Source organism: Eurypyga helias, unplaced genomic scaffold, assembly GCF_000690775.1.
Source record: "Eurypyga helias isolate BGI_N326 unplaced genomic scaffold, ASM69077v1 scaffold1894, whole genome shotgun sequence".
Lineage (NCBI taxonomy): Eukaryota > Metazoa > Chordata > Aves > Eurypygiformes > Eurypygidae > Eurypyga > Eurypyga helias.
In genome coordinates this window covers 45902-59280 of record NW_010247998.1, presented here as the reverse complement: position 1 = coordinate 59280, position 13379 = coordinate 45902, and the positions used below count along the sequence as shown (strand labels likewise).

Genomic DNA, 13379 nt, shown 5'->3' with positions numbered 1-13379 from the left:
AGCAGGAAGCCAGAAGACTGCTCTTGTATGAAGAGGTTGAAACATCTCCTGCTGCTTGAACCTGTGTGCAAAGATTTGTCATTTACCCCCTCCACAGGTAGGAAGCAGGGAGCCCTTGGCAGCTGCAAACACACAGCTTTGTGGTAAACAGGTTTCGCTCCAGCAAGGGTTACCATTTTTATTTGCAAAGCTGAATCTCCGTGCCATCTGGGCTTTGTGTGACTGAGCAGAGCAGATGCTGCAAAGGTGAAGGGAAACACAGAACCTTATGCTGACTGTTTTCCACTCTGCTTAGTACAGTTTGTCCTCTTCTCTCCTGGCTGTGGTTCTGCTGTGCATCCAGCCAAAAAATTTGCAGTAACCATGCAAAGATCATTGTCATGTTTTTACCAACCTCATGCTGGCTTAGGTAAAGTCAGTCAAAGTCTTGGTGGCCCCAAACTCCCGCTGTGCATATTAGACCTTATACAGTAGATGAGAAGAGCTCCCGAGCTCACACTTGACAGGATTACACATTCCCAGCCACTAGTCAGGTACCAGTGGCTACACAGCCTGTTTCTCAGGTTCGCACTGATCCCTGACACAAGTTTTACAAAAGAGAGGCCAGTGTTCCTACTGGGAACAGTCCCCAGATTAGAGTTACAGCTCAAGAAATGGCTCCAAAAGAGCAACTACTTATTAAGTTTAAGATTACGTGAATCAACCCCATCTCCAGAGCTATGGAGCTGGTGAGAGAGAAGGAGGAACAGTGAGAACTGCTTGGGGGATGCAGCTTCCCACCTGAGATTCAGGCGTGGAATCAGAGCTCAGAGGAAGTGTCCTGTGTTGCTGAGAAGGGTCACCAGTGAGACAGGAGGGAATTAAAGTATTGGTATCCTTCGCAGGCAATGTGTGCATGTGCCACACTGCCATCCTAGCCAAGACTCCAGTTTTTATTTCTTTCAAGAGAACATGAAAAGGAGACCCTCACCTCCGCTCGTGACTATATTTCAAAGCCTGTAAAAGTGATCTTAAAAAAAAAAAAATGGAGAAAAAACCAAGAGAGTAAATAATTTCTCTCATTTCTCTGCAAAAGCAGAAGAATAACAAGCAAAAACCAGTCTGCCAGTGGGATAATGTCAACCTTGGCATGGACAGCCCGGGATTGATCACTCAAGCTGATTCTAAACTAAGCAACAAAGGTTGGTGTGTTCCACCAGAGACCATAAACACGCACTAATCCACGTTCTGTCTGCTGAGATTTACGTCCATTTGTTTTGAGGAATTTTAGTATGTCCATTGTCAAGAGGAAAATGCTGGACAAACTAATGAAAGTGCAGGCTAATCATGATAAATCTGGGTATTTTTTCCCCTTTCTCATTTCTCTGTGATCAGGACAAGCCACTTCACTTTGAAGACAGGCAAAAATTCACACCACCTTAGTGATCCACAAACATCATATTTTACAATCTGCCCAAGACAAATACTCTGTTATTTAGGGTTGGAGAGAGGGAGGTAAGAAGGAAAGCAGTGTGCTTCCAGTTTGCTGCTACCTGTTCTGCCCGGTCCTGGATGCTCAGTCTCACGGTTCACACGGCGCACGAGGAGAGGAGTGTGCAGCACGTGTAGCCAGTGCCCCCAGACCTCCCGCAGCTGGGTCAGTGCCGAAGAATTGCCTGCAAGAGAAGGGGCTGTGAGGCGGAAATATCACACAGGGCTGTGCAGGGTCTGGAATAAACACTTGGCTCACTTACAGACTCTTTTGCAACTGCAGGATATTTGCATGGTTCATGCTTTCTTCTGGAAATCAAGGGAGCTGACCCTGCCTTGGCCTGTGTGAGCTACATGCTTGAAAGGACCGCCCTTGGGTCTGGGCTCGTGCAGCATCCAGTCCAGCAGCAGCAAGCTGAGCACCACTTCACAGCAAAAATAACAATCAAGAAGCAATGTTCTTCAGTTAGTAGAATAGCTCAGAAACTTTAAAAGAGCTACAATTTTATAACAAAACCCAAGTGACAAACTCTTTGGAGGTGACAATATGTAGGATAATTAGCAATGGGAGGGGAATAGAATTTCTGAGTATTATTACATGACATGAACAACTTCCAGATCTTGTTGAGAGTGCTGTGTTACACCTCGGTTTGCAGTGACAAAGTCAAGTTTTCTTATGACACTTTTTCTGAGCATCTAAGAACCTTTACATTTATTGCATCAAGTTCCAGTAAGCCAGTAAAAGTCAATGTGCCCAAAACCTCTATTTTGAACAGCCTAACTAGTGTCCATCAAAGCAAACATCCTAAAAACACTCCTTTCAAGGCACTTGTTGAACACTATCATTTCGAAACATAAGACTCACACTCATTTAAATAATTTGACAGCTTCCAAGAAGACACCTGATGAGCATCACATTCAAGTGTCAAGAAATACAGAGAAAAAGTGCCAAAAAACCCTTCAATCCAAAGAAATGGTATCAGCTATTAGATGAGTGTTATAACACAGTTACTACCAAAAAAGATTTTTCATTTAAATGGAAAATAAGTTGTACGTTCAAGACATTTTTTTTTTTAAAAGTCCTGACACTACACCCATACCTCCTCCGACGTTTTGCACTGGTAAGATCTCCCAACTCAGAGTCCAGAAAGCAGCCACATACAAGGCAAACAGCAGTACCCAGGTATTGGGTGAGCACCTCATGACCACTAACTGAGCCACTGGAGATGCTACCTTTGGGAGTGTTGTTTGCTTGTGGGTTTGGTGCTTTTTTGAGTGTTTTTTTTTGTTTTGTTTTGTTATTGTGGGAGCTGATGGGAGTTATGAGGATTCAGTATCTTCAGATTAAAGCTTTAGTGCCTCCTGTTGGGTGTCTAAAAGCTGAATCTCTAAATGAGAGGATTCTTGAAAAAAATCTTAGCCCTGATTTGCATATGCTCCAGTTATTTCACTGCACCAAATACTATGCATATTTTTTTATATGGGCTTGAGGCTTACTGTGTGTTTGTGATATGCTTTGAGATCCTCTGACGGGAGGTGTTACCTAAATACAAGTAATTTCATGCTTAAGTGTCTAGAATTCCCAGTGGACATCTGCACTCAAGCCCTGCTGCCATCACAAATGAAAAACATTTGGAATCCTTAATGTGATTTTTAATGGACATATGTTCATAACACAGTGCCACCAATTTGGCATATTTAGTGTCTTCTCAAGAGAAGCCCACAGTTTGTATAGCAAGATTGTGGGAGGTTAGGCTTGCAGTGTGAGAAAATTTGCACAACACCTGCCTGACTATAATTTAATTGGCAGAAGCTAATGCTCCAGGTTTGGGGATTTTTTCCTCCACTCAGAACTGAAGAGACACTAGGACTAATCCTGCTGCCTTACACTCTCAATTCTAAGCTTTTATTCTGACCTGACTTGTGCCACAATATGGTCATTTTCTGGTCCTCTCTCGTTTCTGAGAAGCAAAGCATTGCTGTTTTAGTCTGTGATTTCCGTGTGTAATGACTTGTCTGGCCAGCAGGATGAACTCCGTATTTTCATACTTCACTGAAAAAGGAGTCTGCTTAGTATTACTGAAGTTTATGCCACATTTTATTTTTAATGAGGTACTTAATGATGTGTTTTAAAAGAAAAACTGTTGGCCGAAATATTTCTGATCAGCTCCACCAGCAACAGAGTATGTGGACTCCAGAGACAAACACTACTGTTATCATTATTAAATTGTCTTTGATTTTGTTTATGGCAAAGGCCTGTCTGGAGCAAACTTTAGCACCTCTTATCCTACCAGATTTTTGTTTTCCTTTTCAGGAATGTTTGGCCTTGCAGTGCATCAAGGACAGCCCCTCTTACTTCACTATTTTCTTCCCTTTGCATTTACGAAGCATAATAAAAAGCTTTGCAGGAGAGATAGTGGATACAGTCCCAGGGGAAGCATTTCTGCAGTGTGAAACTCAGCTCTTCGCTCTTTTAGACTTTCAGGGCAGGAAGGTGAGCTGCTATCCTGCTCTGTGCTGGTCTGCCAGACCTGGCTGTTCAGGGCTTGCAAGTCACTGCTGGCTGCCTTGCTAAAAGCCTTGCTGGACACATCTCATTGACTGCGTGAACTTGAGCAGGTGGCAAGTTAGGAGCATCCTTTATATAGGATACTCACATCAATTCTGTAGCTTTAGAGAACTCCCTGAAACTTAGCTGGTATTTCCAGATTTCCTGTTCTGCAAACTACTGTTGACAGTCTCTTACATGCGTGGTGGAAACCACATCAATATAAAAAAAAAAAAAAAATTTACAGTTTGGCACGAAAGCATTGCCTCATCCAGGCCCCAGATGCTTTTCTGGGACTGGGTGTAAGCGGAGTGAGATGAAATGGCAGCAGTGTTCTTTCTACAGTTTTGTCTGAAATACTTCAGTCTTCACACACCAATACTTCACATAGAAATGGACATGAAGATCAGCTTTTCTTTATGATCATGAGGGTGTAAAATGGAGTAGAGGAAGGTAACGAGCTGAAAGACAGACAAGCAGGAACAGTTAGAGGCAAGACCTCAAAATGTCTGAGGTCACACTCTCACCCTCAGAATTTTGAAGAGTAGTAGTGGCTGTTGGTATCAAATACTGCCATAACAGATGTAAATATGTACACGCCTGCATATGTACATATGCATGCAGCATGCTTCATCTGACAAAGCGTGCAGCCACACTCCTGAACAGTTTTGTGCCTTTTCTTTGAGTACTAATTTAAGGATGGGTTAATATTTTATGACCCTCGTAGGACTCCCAGTAAAATAAGACAACTTTTGGAGGAGAGGGTTACTTACTGAGGCAGTGGCTGATCTGCCTCTTCTGAGCTTGTTGCAATATAAAATAATTGTTTAGCTTGCAAGAGCCTGAAGTGAGCCATAAGCAAATACTTTCTCTGCTGTGCTGAAGGAAACCCACCATTTAGATTTAGGTTGCTTGGGGTTTTTTTGAATTGCATGGACAAAAAAAGAGGCCTCCAGGTGGGTGTACATAGTGGTTATTCAGGACTGTCAGTGCTCACTGTTGAACTTTACCCCTGGATCAGTCAAAGTTCCCAAGGTGAGTAAACACACCTTGGACGAGCCTCCACTTCACAGCCAACTAGCGAGCATCTGCCTACCAAATGTGCCAACTGCGCCTTGCCTGGATGACCCCCGTGTTCCTGGTTCCAGATACTCTTTGTACTCAACCTTTCCCACACACCGAGAAGTTATGACACTTCTGGTTTCAAAGCCAAATTGGATCAAAGTTTGGTTAAACTGCTAAATTCTGTAATTGCTTCAAAACAGCAAACCCAGGGTCTAAGAATCACCGCTTTCAGCATTCATTAATCAAGCCTGTTAAATGATTACCTTGTCAGGGCTGCTTTGTTGACAACTCTGCATGATGACAATATCAGTGGCACTGTCCCAAGACACATCCAGTGATGACGTAAAGGACAAGCCTCCCTCACCTCACCTGGTGGGATGGACACTACGACAAAGAATATTTAAGGAAGGAGGATGCCTCCTTGGAAACCAGTGATCGCAAGAGTCCTCCAAAGCAAGTGAAAAGGCATCAACTGAAAGGGACAGCAAAATCCTCTCTGACATCCAGCTCAATCTTTTAAAGACAGTAAGTAGAATGGTCTCTATTTTTTCCAGCTTGAAACTACTAGCGATCCAAGTTCTTGATACTGATTTTAAGCAGAAGTATATCAAGTCTATTACAAATTCTACTTTTGCGTTATACGTTAGGAAAGAATATTGACATTGGTTAGAATGTCATAATATGCTAACACACACAATATGTTTGGGTTTAGATTGTGATCAGTATTTCAAAGCCATCAACAAGATCTACTAGAGGCTTAATAATGCCCCCACAGTTGAAAGCTGAAGTGAACGTCATGCCCAAGGTTGTCCAGGGGGATTTGCAGAGCCTGCCTCCAGAAGCAAGGGATTTCATTGAAAGTAATGCTAAGTTGTGTCAGCCTGAGAGCATTCATATCTGTGATGGCTCGGAAGAAGAAAACAAAAAAATTCTGGACATCATGGTAGAACAAGGCATGATCAAGAAGCTGAGCAAGTATGAGAACTGGTGAGTAGGCTAAAGAAAGTCAAGTATCATCTCAGAATTGCAATATACATTTTCTATCCTGTTTACATTTAAAACTGCTTATAACTCTGCAATAGTGGCTTTCCATGAACATTTTGGCACTTACATAGGTGAAATACTGAGGAAAAGCAAACTTTTTCCTCTAAAAATTAACATAAAGTGTATAATTCAATTGGATTATCAACTGTACATTGTCTCTATTGATTAGTTACATCAGATAACTGAAATAATGTCATGACACTTGTGTAACTAATCATTAGCAGTGGCTAAATATTATTTAGCAAATATATCTTTTGAAAAATTCTACTATTTTATTCAATTAGTTTATTCATCAAATACTTTCTCGTGGCATTCAAATAGCTCTGTGGGTGTTCAAATATTATTCAGTACAGGCATTATTCATATCGTGCCGATGAGCTTTGACTGTAATGTATTCAGCAAATACTTTTTTCAAATATTTCATCATCTCTCCTAACTAACCCAACATGAAAGGAGAATATTAACAACAAGTATATACTCAGGAATTACGTGCCGACCAAGAGATCTCCATGGAAGAAATCTGCAAAGACTTTTGAATAACTAAGTACAGGAATTTGGCAATCTGTTTGCAGACTATTTGGGAGAGAAAAGGGCAAGACTCACCAGATAAATTATTCATTGTTAATTATATGCTTAGCTGTAGTGATGATGGTTATGACAGCCCAACTAGAACATTTTTATACTTGTGGAAATTTTCTATGCACAGAGGTGAAAATTTAAAACAATCATCTCTATTGTAAATAGATGGCAAAAATTCTTTAGGGGGGAAAAAGGAATACCCTTTATTAAACTCCTTCACTTTCTATGACCATGCTTATACTCAGTATTTCTTTTGTGATGCCTCTAACTTAAAGGACTATGCCAATCCACTAAGCTGGATTCTGATCCCACAGGCACTTAGACCAACACTTCAAATACTTGCTTGGCACCCACTTCGCTTAAGGCATCACTTTGTGGTCTTCATGCAAAACAACTTCATTCTGATGAGAATGAAATGAGATTATCTTTTCCCTGGAAGTTAGCAACAGAAAATAGGACTGAGATAAGAGGCAAAGGAGTATTAAGTGTAACCAGAATTTCCTAGGCCACATAATTTGTTATTCATACTGCAAAGCCTTGAAACAATTTGTATGAGAGAATGTATTTGATTTTTGAGATTGTCTGTTATGCTGGCTCTGTCACTGTAGTTTTGGGCTTACAAAGCATTGCACCCTTTTGTCTTAAACCAGTCCCACAGGAGGGCAAAAGTGCTATATTGATAATTAAAGTCTAATTTCCTGATTTTTGGTGGAATGCAGCTGGTTGGCTCTCACTGATCCAAGAGATGTGGCAAGAATTGAGAGCAAAACAGTCATTATTACTCAAGAACAGAGAGATACCACTCCGATCCCGAAAACTGGAACTAGCCAGCTGGGACGCTGGATGTCTGAAGAAGATTTTGAGAAAGCTTTCAATACCAGGTTCCCAGGCTGCATGCAAGGTAGGCAAGAAAAGGATGGCTGACATGAAACTTGTAAGATTACAGACTACTAGTTCCTGTAATATTTAAAGAAAGTGATTTTAGCTGCAAAGCTTAGGTTTATACCCCGATATTAGTAATTTTGTTGGTTTCTTCCGGGTCTTTACCATAGACCCAAATGCCCGGACAAGGATTATTCTTTCCAGAATTATTATTCTCATAAAGAGGGGCAAAGTAAGGTAGGAAAACTTGAGTGTTTTTTTCAAGGAGTCACACAGCAACTACACAGCTGATAGGATGTGAGGTGAGAAAGGAGGACCCCATCCCCAGCAATAATTTCAGGTTCAGCGATTTACAGCAACAGAAAACTTGGCCTCCACCCACCTTTACTACTGGGTAGGCAATTTGTCTGAACAGCTGCTTCAGGCATGTAAGATAAAACTTCTTGCTACACAATTAGACAAACAGAAAAATACAGATCTTCAAACATCATCAGAAACACCCACAAGACAAACAGATTTTAAAGGAGTGAGAAACAACCTCCATGTTAACAAAGATTATTTCAAAAGTTCCTTGTTTTGCTCTTGGCCACATCTTGCTACTCCCTGTTTTACAGGCCGTACAATGTATGTCATCCCCTTCAGCATGGGGCCTATTGGCTCTCCTTTGTCCAAGATTGGGATCGAGCTGACAGATTCACCATACGTAGTGGCCAGCATGAGGATCATGACACGGATGGGAACAGCTGCGTTGAAAGCCCTGAGCAACGGGGAGTTTGTAAAATGCCTTCACTCAGTTGGATGTCCTCTACCGCTAAAAGGTAAGAGACATTAGACACTGTCACCCCTGGAAATTTCCAGGGGCATGTTTTAGAGCTGTCTGCGTGTTCCAAGGACATGGGAGACACTCACCATAGAAGACCAGGGCGGTCTGTGCGCCAGCACTGGGTTCAGAACTCCGCTAAAGGAATCAGAGCTCAGTGAGGATCTCATGGAAAGGAGATTCTTCTTCTTAGTACTTACCAGGGGGTTTCCTGAAGCATCTGGTATGGGTTGCTGTCAGAGACTCGATGCTGATGAAACAACAGTGTGATCCAGCATGGAAACTGCTGCATTCATCAGTACAACATTCTGTTCTGCAGAGCCATTAATCAATAACTGGCCGTGCAACCCGGAGTTAACGCTGATTGCCCATCTCCCGGATCGCAGAGAGATCATTTCATTTGGCAGTGGTTACGGAGGAAACTCCTTACTGGGGAAAAAGTGCTTTGCCCTCAGAATTGCCAGCAGAATCGCCAAAGAAGAGGGCTGGCTAGCTGAGCACATGCTGGTAAGAGCTATTAAATCATGTGTATTTGAACAGCCACTAAACCCTGAATTAACTCCAGATAAATACATCACATCACGGTATCAATGAAATTAGTCTCATATGGATAGTTCCGTAACCTTAGATATGAATTTATCCCATGGCAGGCTTCCGAGAAACAGGAAACTGATTGCAAGGTTAAGTACCAAATATTTTAAAATAGTACATCTAGAATTGGGAATCAAGAAAGATTTGGAACTTCTGACTGGCTACTTGTAGGCTGTATTGAGCAGAGCCTAGGCATCATTGCTAGGGTTCCACATTGGTCCTACAAGTCTAATAGCAAAGGATTAAAACAATTTTTGAAAATTGTATTATAAAGAGGTCTATGCACTCAAAAACCTGCAAATATTAGATTTTCTAGATGTGTTCTGCTTTGTTTCCTTCCTGCCTTTACTTTCTGCTGTCATTTAAAAATTCTATTATCATTAAATACCACTGAAAAAAAAGAATTTCAAAGCACATAAGAGAACAGTCTCAGAAAAAATATCTGTGTACTATAAGAAGTGCAGAAGCATCCATACATGAAGTGCTTTCACTCCACTCCAATCGTGCAGCCAAAAAAATACTGCCCGGCTTTCTTCTGTCTCAGCCGAGAAACACAGCATTATACAGTCTGTGTATCTTTAATCAGCAAAATAGAAATAAATGTTGGAATTATATACGTCCCTGGAATTTTAAAAATATAAGAACTCCTTACAGATATTCAGTGGGCAAGAAGAGTAGACCTTTTGATGGATAAAATACAGTTAGAGTTATTTGTCAACTGTATTACACAGTGCTGCTTCAGTAGGAACAAATTTGCATGATTAAATATTTTGTCATTACCACTTGCTGGGAGACAATCTTCAAAATGAAAAGTGCAAGAAAAAGAGGCAGTGTTTAACAGTTGCATTAATTTTTCACTAGATCCTGGGCATTACCAATCCTGAAGGTGAAAAGAAGTATTTTGCTGCAGCGTTCCCTAGTGCCTGTGGAAAAACCAACCTGGCCATGATGAACCCAAGCCTGCCAGGATGGAAAATTGAGTGTGTGGGTGATGATATTGCCTGGATGAAATTTGATGAACAAGGTATGGAATTAAAATTGGATTGTTTTACAGTCCAGTACTGTAAAACCTGAACTTTTAGGTTTAGCAAGGCACGCTACAAAATTCTGGATAGAATTAAACCAGCTTGATTTACTTATGTCATTTAACTTCCAGGCAACTTAAGGGCAATCAATCCAGAAAATGGCTTTTTTGGTGTCGCACCTGGAACCTCAGTCAAAACAAACCCCAATGCTATTAAAACCATATTCAAGAACACGATCTTCACCAATGTAGCAGAAACCAGTGATGGAGGTGTCTATTGGGAAGGCATTGATGAGCCATTACCACCAGGAGTAACACTGACTTCATGGAAGAAGAAGGACTGGACCCCAGATAATGGTAACTTGGCTTAGTCCACAGTCTCTCTTGGCTTTCTCTGCTGAATCCAAGTTAGTTGTACCATTATGACCTTTTCTTTGTATTCCACACAGGGGAACCCTGTGCTCATCCCAACTCACGATTCTGCACTCCAGCCAGCCAGTGCCCCATCGTGGACCCTGCGTGGGAATCACCCGAAGGCGTGCCTATTGAAGGGATAATATTTGGAGGCCGCAGACCTGCTGGTAAGAGGTGCAGCAGCTGAAGTGCTGACCACACGAGGGTTGAAACACAAATGGGCATAGGTGCAAGTTTTGCTTTCACAGCTGCAAAAGCAAGGAAATGGCTAACTTTGTGCTAGCCTTTGACACACATGCTTACAGCCACTAATATTCCAATGTCTGAACACCAAATAGGTAAAAACAAAGGGCTGGAGAGAGATCAGAACCCACTAATTTGGGTAATACATAGGCACATAGTAAGTTGATATACTTGTCTCACTTTGCTTGCAATCTTAACTAGTTCAGATAGGAAATGGTTAAAGAGTTGTAGACAGCCAGTTGTAGAGAGTTTACGGGAAAGGAAGTAAAATAAATTGATCTTTTAAAGGTCACATGAAGTTGGAAAAACAAACAGAAGTAATGCTACGTCTGAGTCTAATATCATGACCACAGGACCAGATTCTGTTTCCAGTAAAATCTGCTGGGGATTCTGGGGTCCCAGGTATCTCCCACTGAGCAACTAAACGTGGATGTGTTCAGTAATCAGTAACCATTTTGAAAACATTCATCTAAACTTCTTTGCTGTAAGAGAGCAGGAAATGAACTGATTAAATCCAGGAAAAAATAGAATGCATTATACTGCAACATGCACACGGCAGTATCGTAGGTAGCAAAGCCTGTTACAAAAATGGTTCTGGACCTCTAAATACTGAAGTGATCTTTTTCTTTACAGGTGTGCCTCTAGTATACGAGGCCTTTAACTGGCAGCATGGAGTGTTTATAGGAGCAGCTATGAGATCTGAAGCAACAGCAGCTGCTGAGCACAAAGGTAAACCAAAATTTAACCTGCCTACCTGTATTAACAGGAATTTTATCTGGACTGCCTGCTCTGTCCTCCCACCCCTGCTCTTTCCCATTTTGGTCTTGGCAGCTAATTTTGCAACCTGTGCATTTTCACAATAGAAAATAGTTGTACTGGAATTAAAAGCCAAATCCTCTGTAAAAGTCAAATTGAGGAAAATAATCCCCTAGGTGGCAAGCGTACCGAACAGGGCACAGGCATGGGGATGCCAGAAGCCTTGATAAGAGTTCTTGTTACAGTCTGGGGTAAATAAATTTTCTCTTCTGCTAGAGCTCAACATAAATACATGAACTATGAAAGAGAGCTCTTGGGGATCTTCATTTAGACTGTTTGACCTGAGACTTAGGAAATTTGATTTCCACTGATTACAAAAATTAATTTAATGTGTACTTTTTTGTACATCAAAGATAATGCATGTATTGTTTCTTAAAGCTCTTCGGTTCAGATGCAGAAGGGTGATTAAGGGACCATGAGTACTAAATCCTGAGAGGATCTGAATCTTTGTGCTTTATAAGAAATGTGCTATTTATTACCTTCAATTCTCCATTTGTGTTTTGAACAGGCAAAATCATCATGCACGATCCATTTGCCATGAGACCTTTCTTTGGCTACAACTTTGGCAAATACTTAGCCCACTGGCTCAGCATGGCACATCGTCCAGCTGCAAAACTACCAAAGATCTTCCATGTTAACTGGTTCCGGAAAGACAGCCAAGGGAAATTCCTGTGGCCTGGCTACGGAGAGAATTCCCGTGTGCTGGAGTGGATGTTCAACAGAATTGAAGGGAAAGCCTCTGCCAAGCTAACTGCCATAGGTTACATCCCTGCTGACACTGCTTTGAACCTGAAGGGTTTAGAAGATGTCAACTTGACTGAACTGTTCCAGATCTCCAAAGAGTTCTGGGAAAAGGAGGTAGAAGAAATCAAACAATACTTTGAAGTGCAAGTTAATGCTGACCTTCCCTATGAAATAGAAAGGGAAATGCTTGCCTTGGAGATGAGGATAAAACAGTTGTAGCTGATCAAACCCACAATTATTTAGTCAATCCACACATACTAAGACAGGACAAACACATTTTACCAAATCACCACTGGAAGCATAACAGCACACTGATGGGCAGGGAGTTGTAACGACAAGTAGGTCTTAGTTTAGTTAGAATATAGATAGGGGCATTCTAGAAGTAGCTCCAGACCTAATAACTTATAACTACATCAGCTGCTGTGAATAGGTGAGCAGCTGTGAGAATGGATGTGCATATGGTCTTCAAAACCCTGATCTGCCACTTACACGCACAGATAGCCATGTGTGTAAATTACTTGCCTAGTTCTGCATCTACAATCCAAACCAATCCAGCCTCCAAGATGTAGCACATTCTTTCTATCACACAAACAGCTAGAGCCTCAGGCTCTACAGGAAAGAAGAAAGGAAATCAGATGCTGTATATATGTATTACCTAAACATATTTCATGGCTTAAATATTTTTTAGACAAATGAAGTTGTAAGTTTTATCAGAGTGAAAGATGACTTTGTATTACTAATGCATATTTAAGATATTGCTATTATATATGCCTCATGTTTCTGTGATTTCCAGATGTTTTGAATGGCTTGTTCTTTAAACTATTGAAATAAATGTTTATATGAAATATGACCTCACTTCCAGTATTCTCACTGTTTATAAACTACATGCATATAAATTGGGCCTCCTGTCATTACCACAGCACAGAGAAATTCACATGTGGAAGTTAGACGTTAGCTAGCATCAGTCTGCTATTCCTAAACCAACTAGTTTAAGCCCCATCCCGTCTTTGCAACTTTTATTCAAGCCAGAGGAATGATGAGGAGTTACGATACCAGCTGCGAGCAGCCATCCAGCTGGTGACATGCTCTCCATAACTGGGCACTGTTATGGAGGCATTTGTAAGATAAACCACCCCCTA

The 13379-nt window shown here is 41.2% G+C and overlaps 1 protein-coding gene across 2 annotated transcripts; it reads left to right on the top strand.

The window, feature by feature from the left end:
* Nucleotides 1-5523: 5523 nt before the first annotated feature.
* PCK1 (phosphoenolpyruvate carboxykinase 1 (soluble)) lies at nt 5524-13088 on the top strand. 2 transcript variants are annotated; one of them, XM_010150889.1, is made up of 10 exons: nt 5524-5608; nt 5889-6070; nt 7426-7607; nt 8203-8406; nt 8728-8915; nt 9861-10023; nt 10156-10380; nt 10473-10604; nt 11314-11409; nt 12005-13088. In XM_010150889.1, exons 2-10 carry the CDS (start codon nt 6024-6026, stop codon nt 12457-12459), a joined length of 1692 nt encoding a protein of 563 aa, XP_010149191.1. In that variant the 5' UTR covers nt 5524-5608; nt 5889-6023; the 3' UTR covers nt 12460-13088. The 2 variants fall into 2 exon arrangements, with proteins under 2 accessions (XP_010149191.1, XP_010149190.1); XM_010150888.1 differs by lacking the exon at nt 5524-5608 and having other exon boundaries at nt 5802-6070.
* Nucleotides 13089-13379: the final 291 nt, after the last annotated feature.

Bases quoted from the DNA above. Each gene is read 5' to 3' on its own strand.
- PCK1 (XM_010150888.1), top strand. From the start codon at position 5,847: ATGCCCCCACAGTTGAAAGCTGAAGTGAACGTCATGCCCAAGGTTGTC. The intron at 10,024-10,155 runs GTATGGAATTAA...TTTAACTTCCAG, and splicing joins GATGAAATTTGATGAACAAG to GCAACTTAAGGGCAATCAAT. The intron at 10,381-10,472 runs GTAACTTGGCTT...TATTCCACACAG, and splicing joins GGACTGGACCCCAGATAATG to GGGAACCCTGTGCTCATCCC.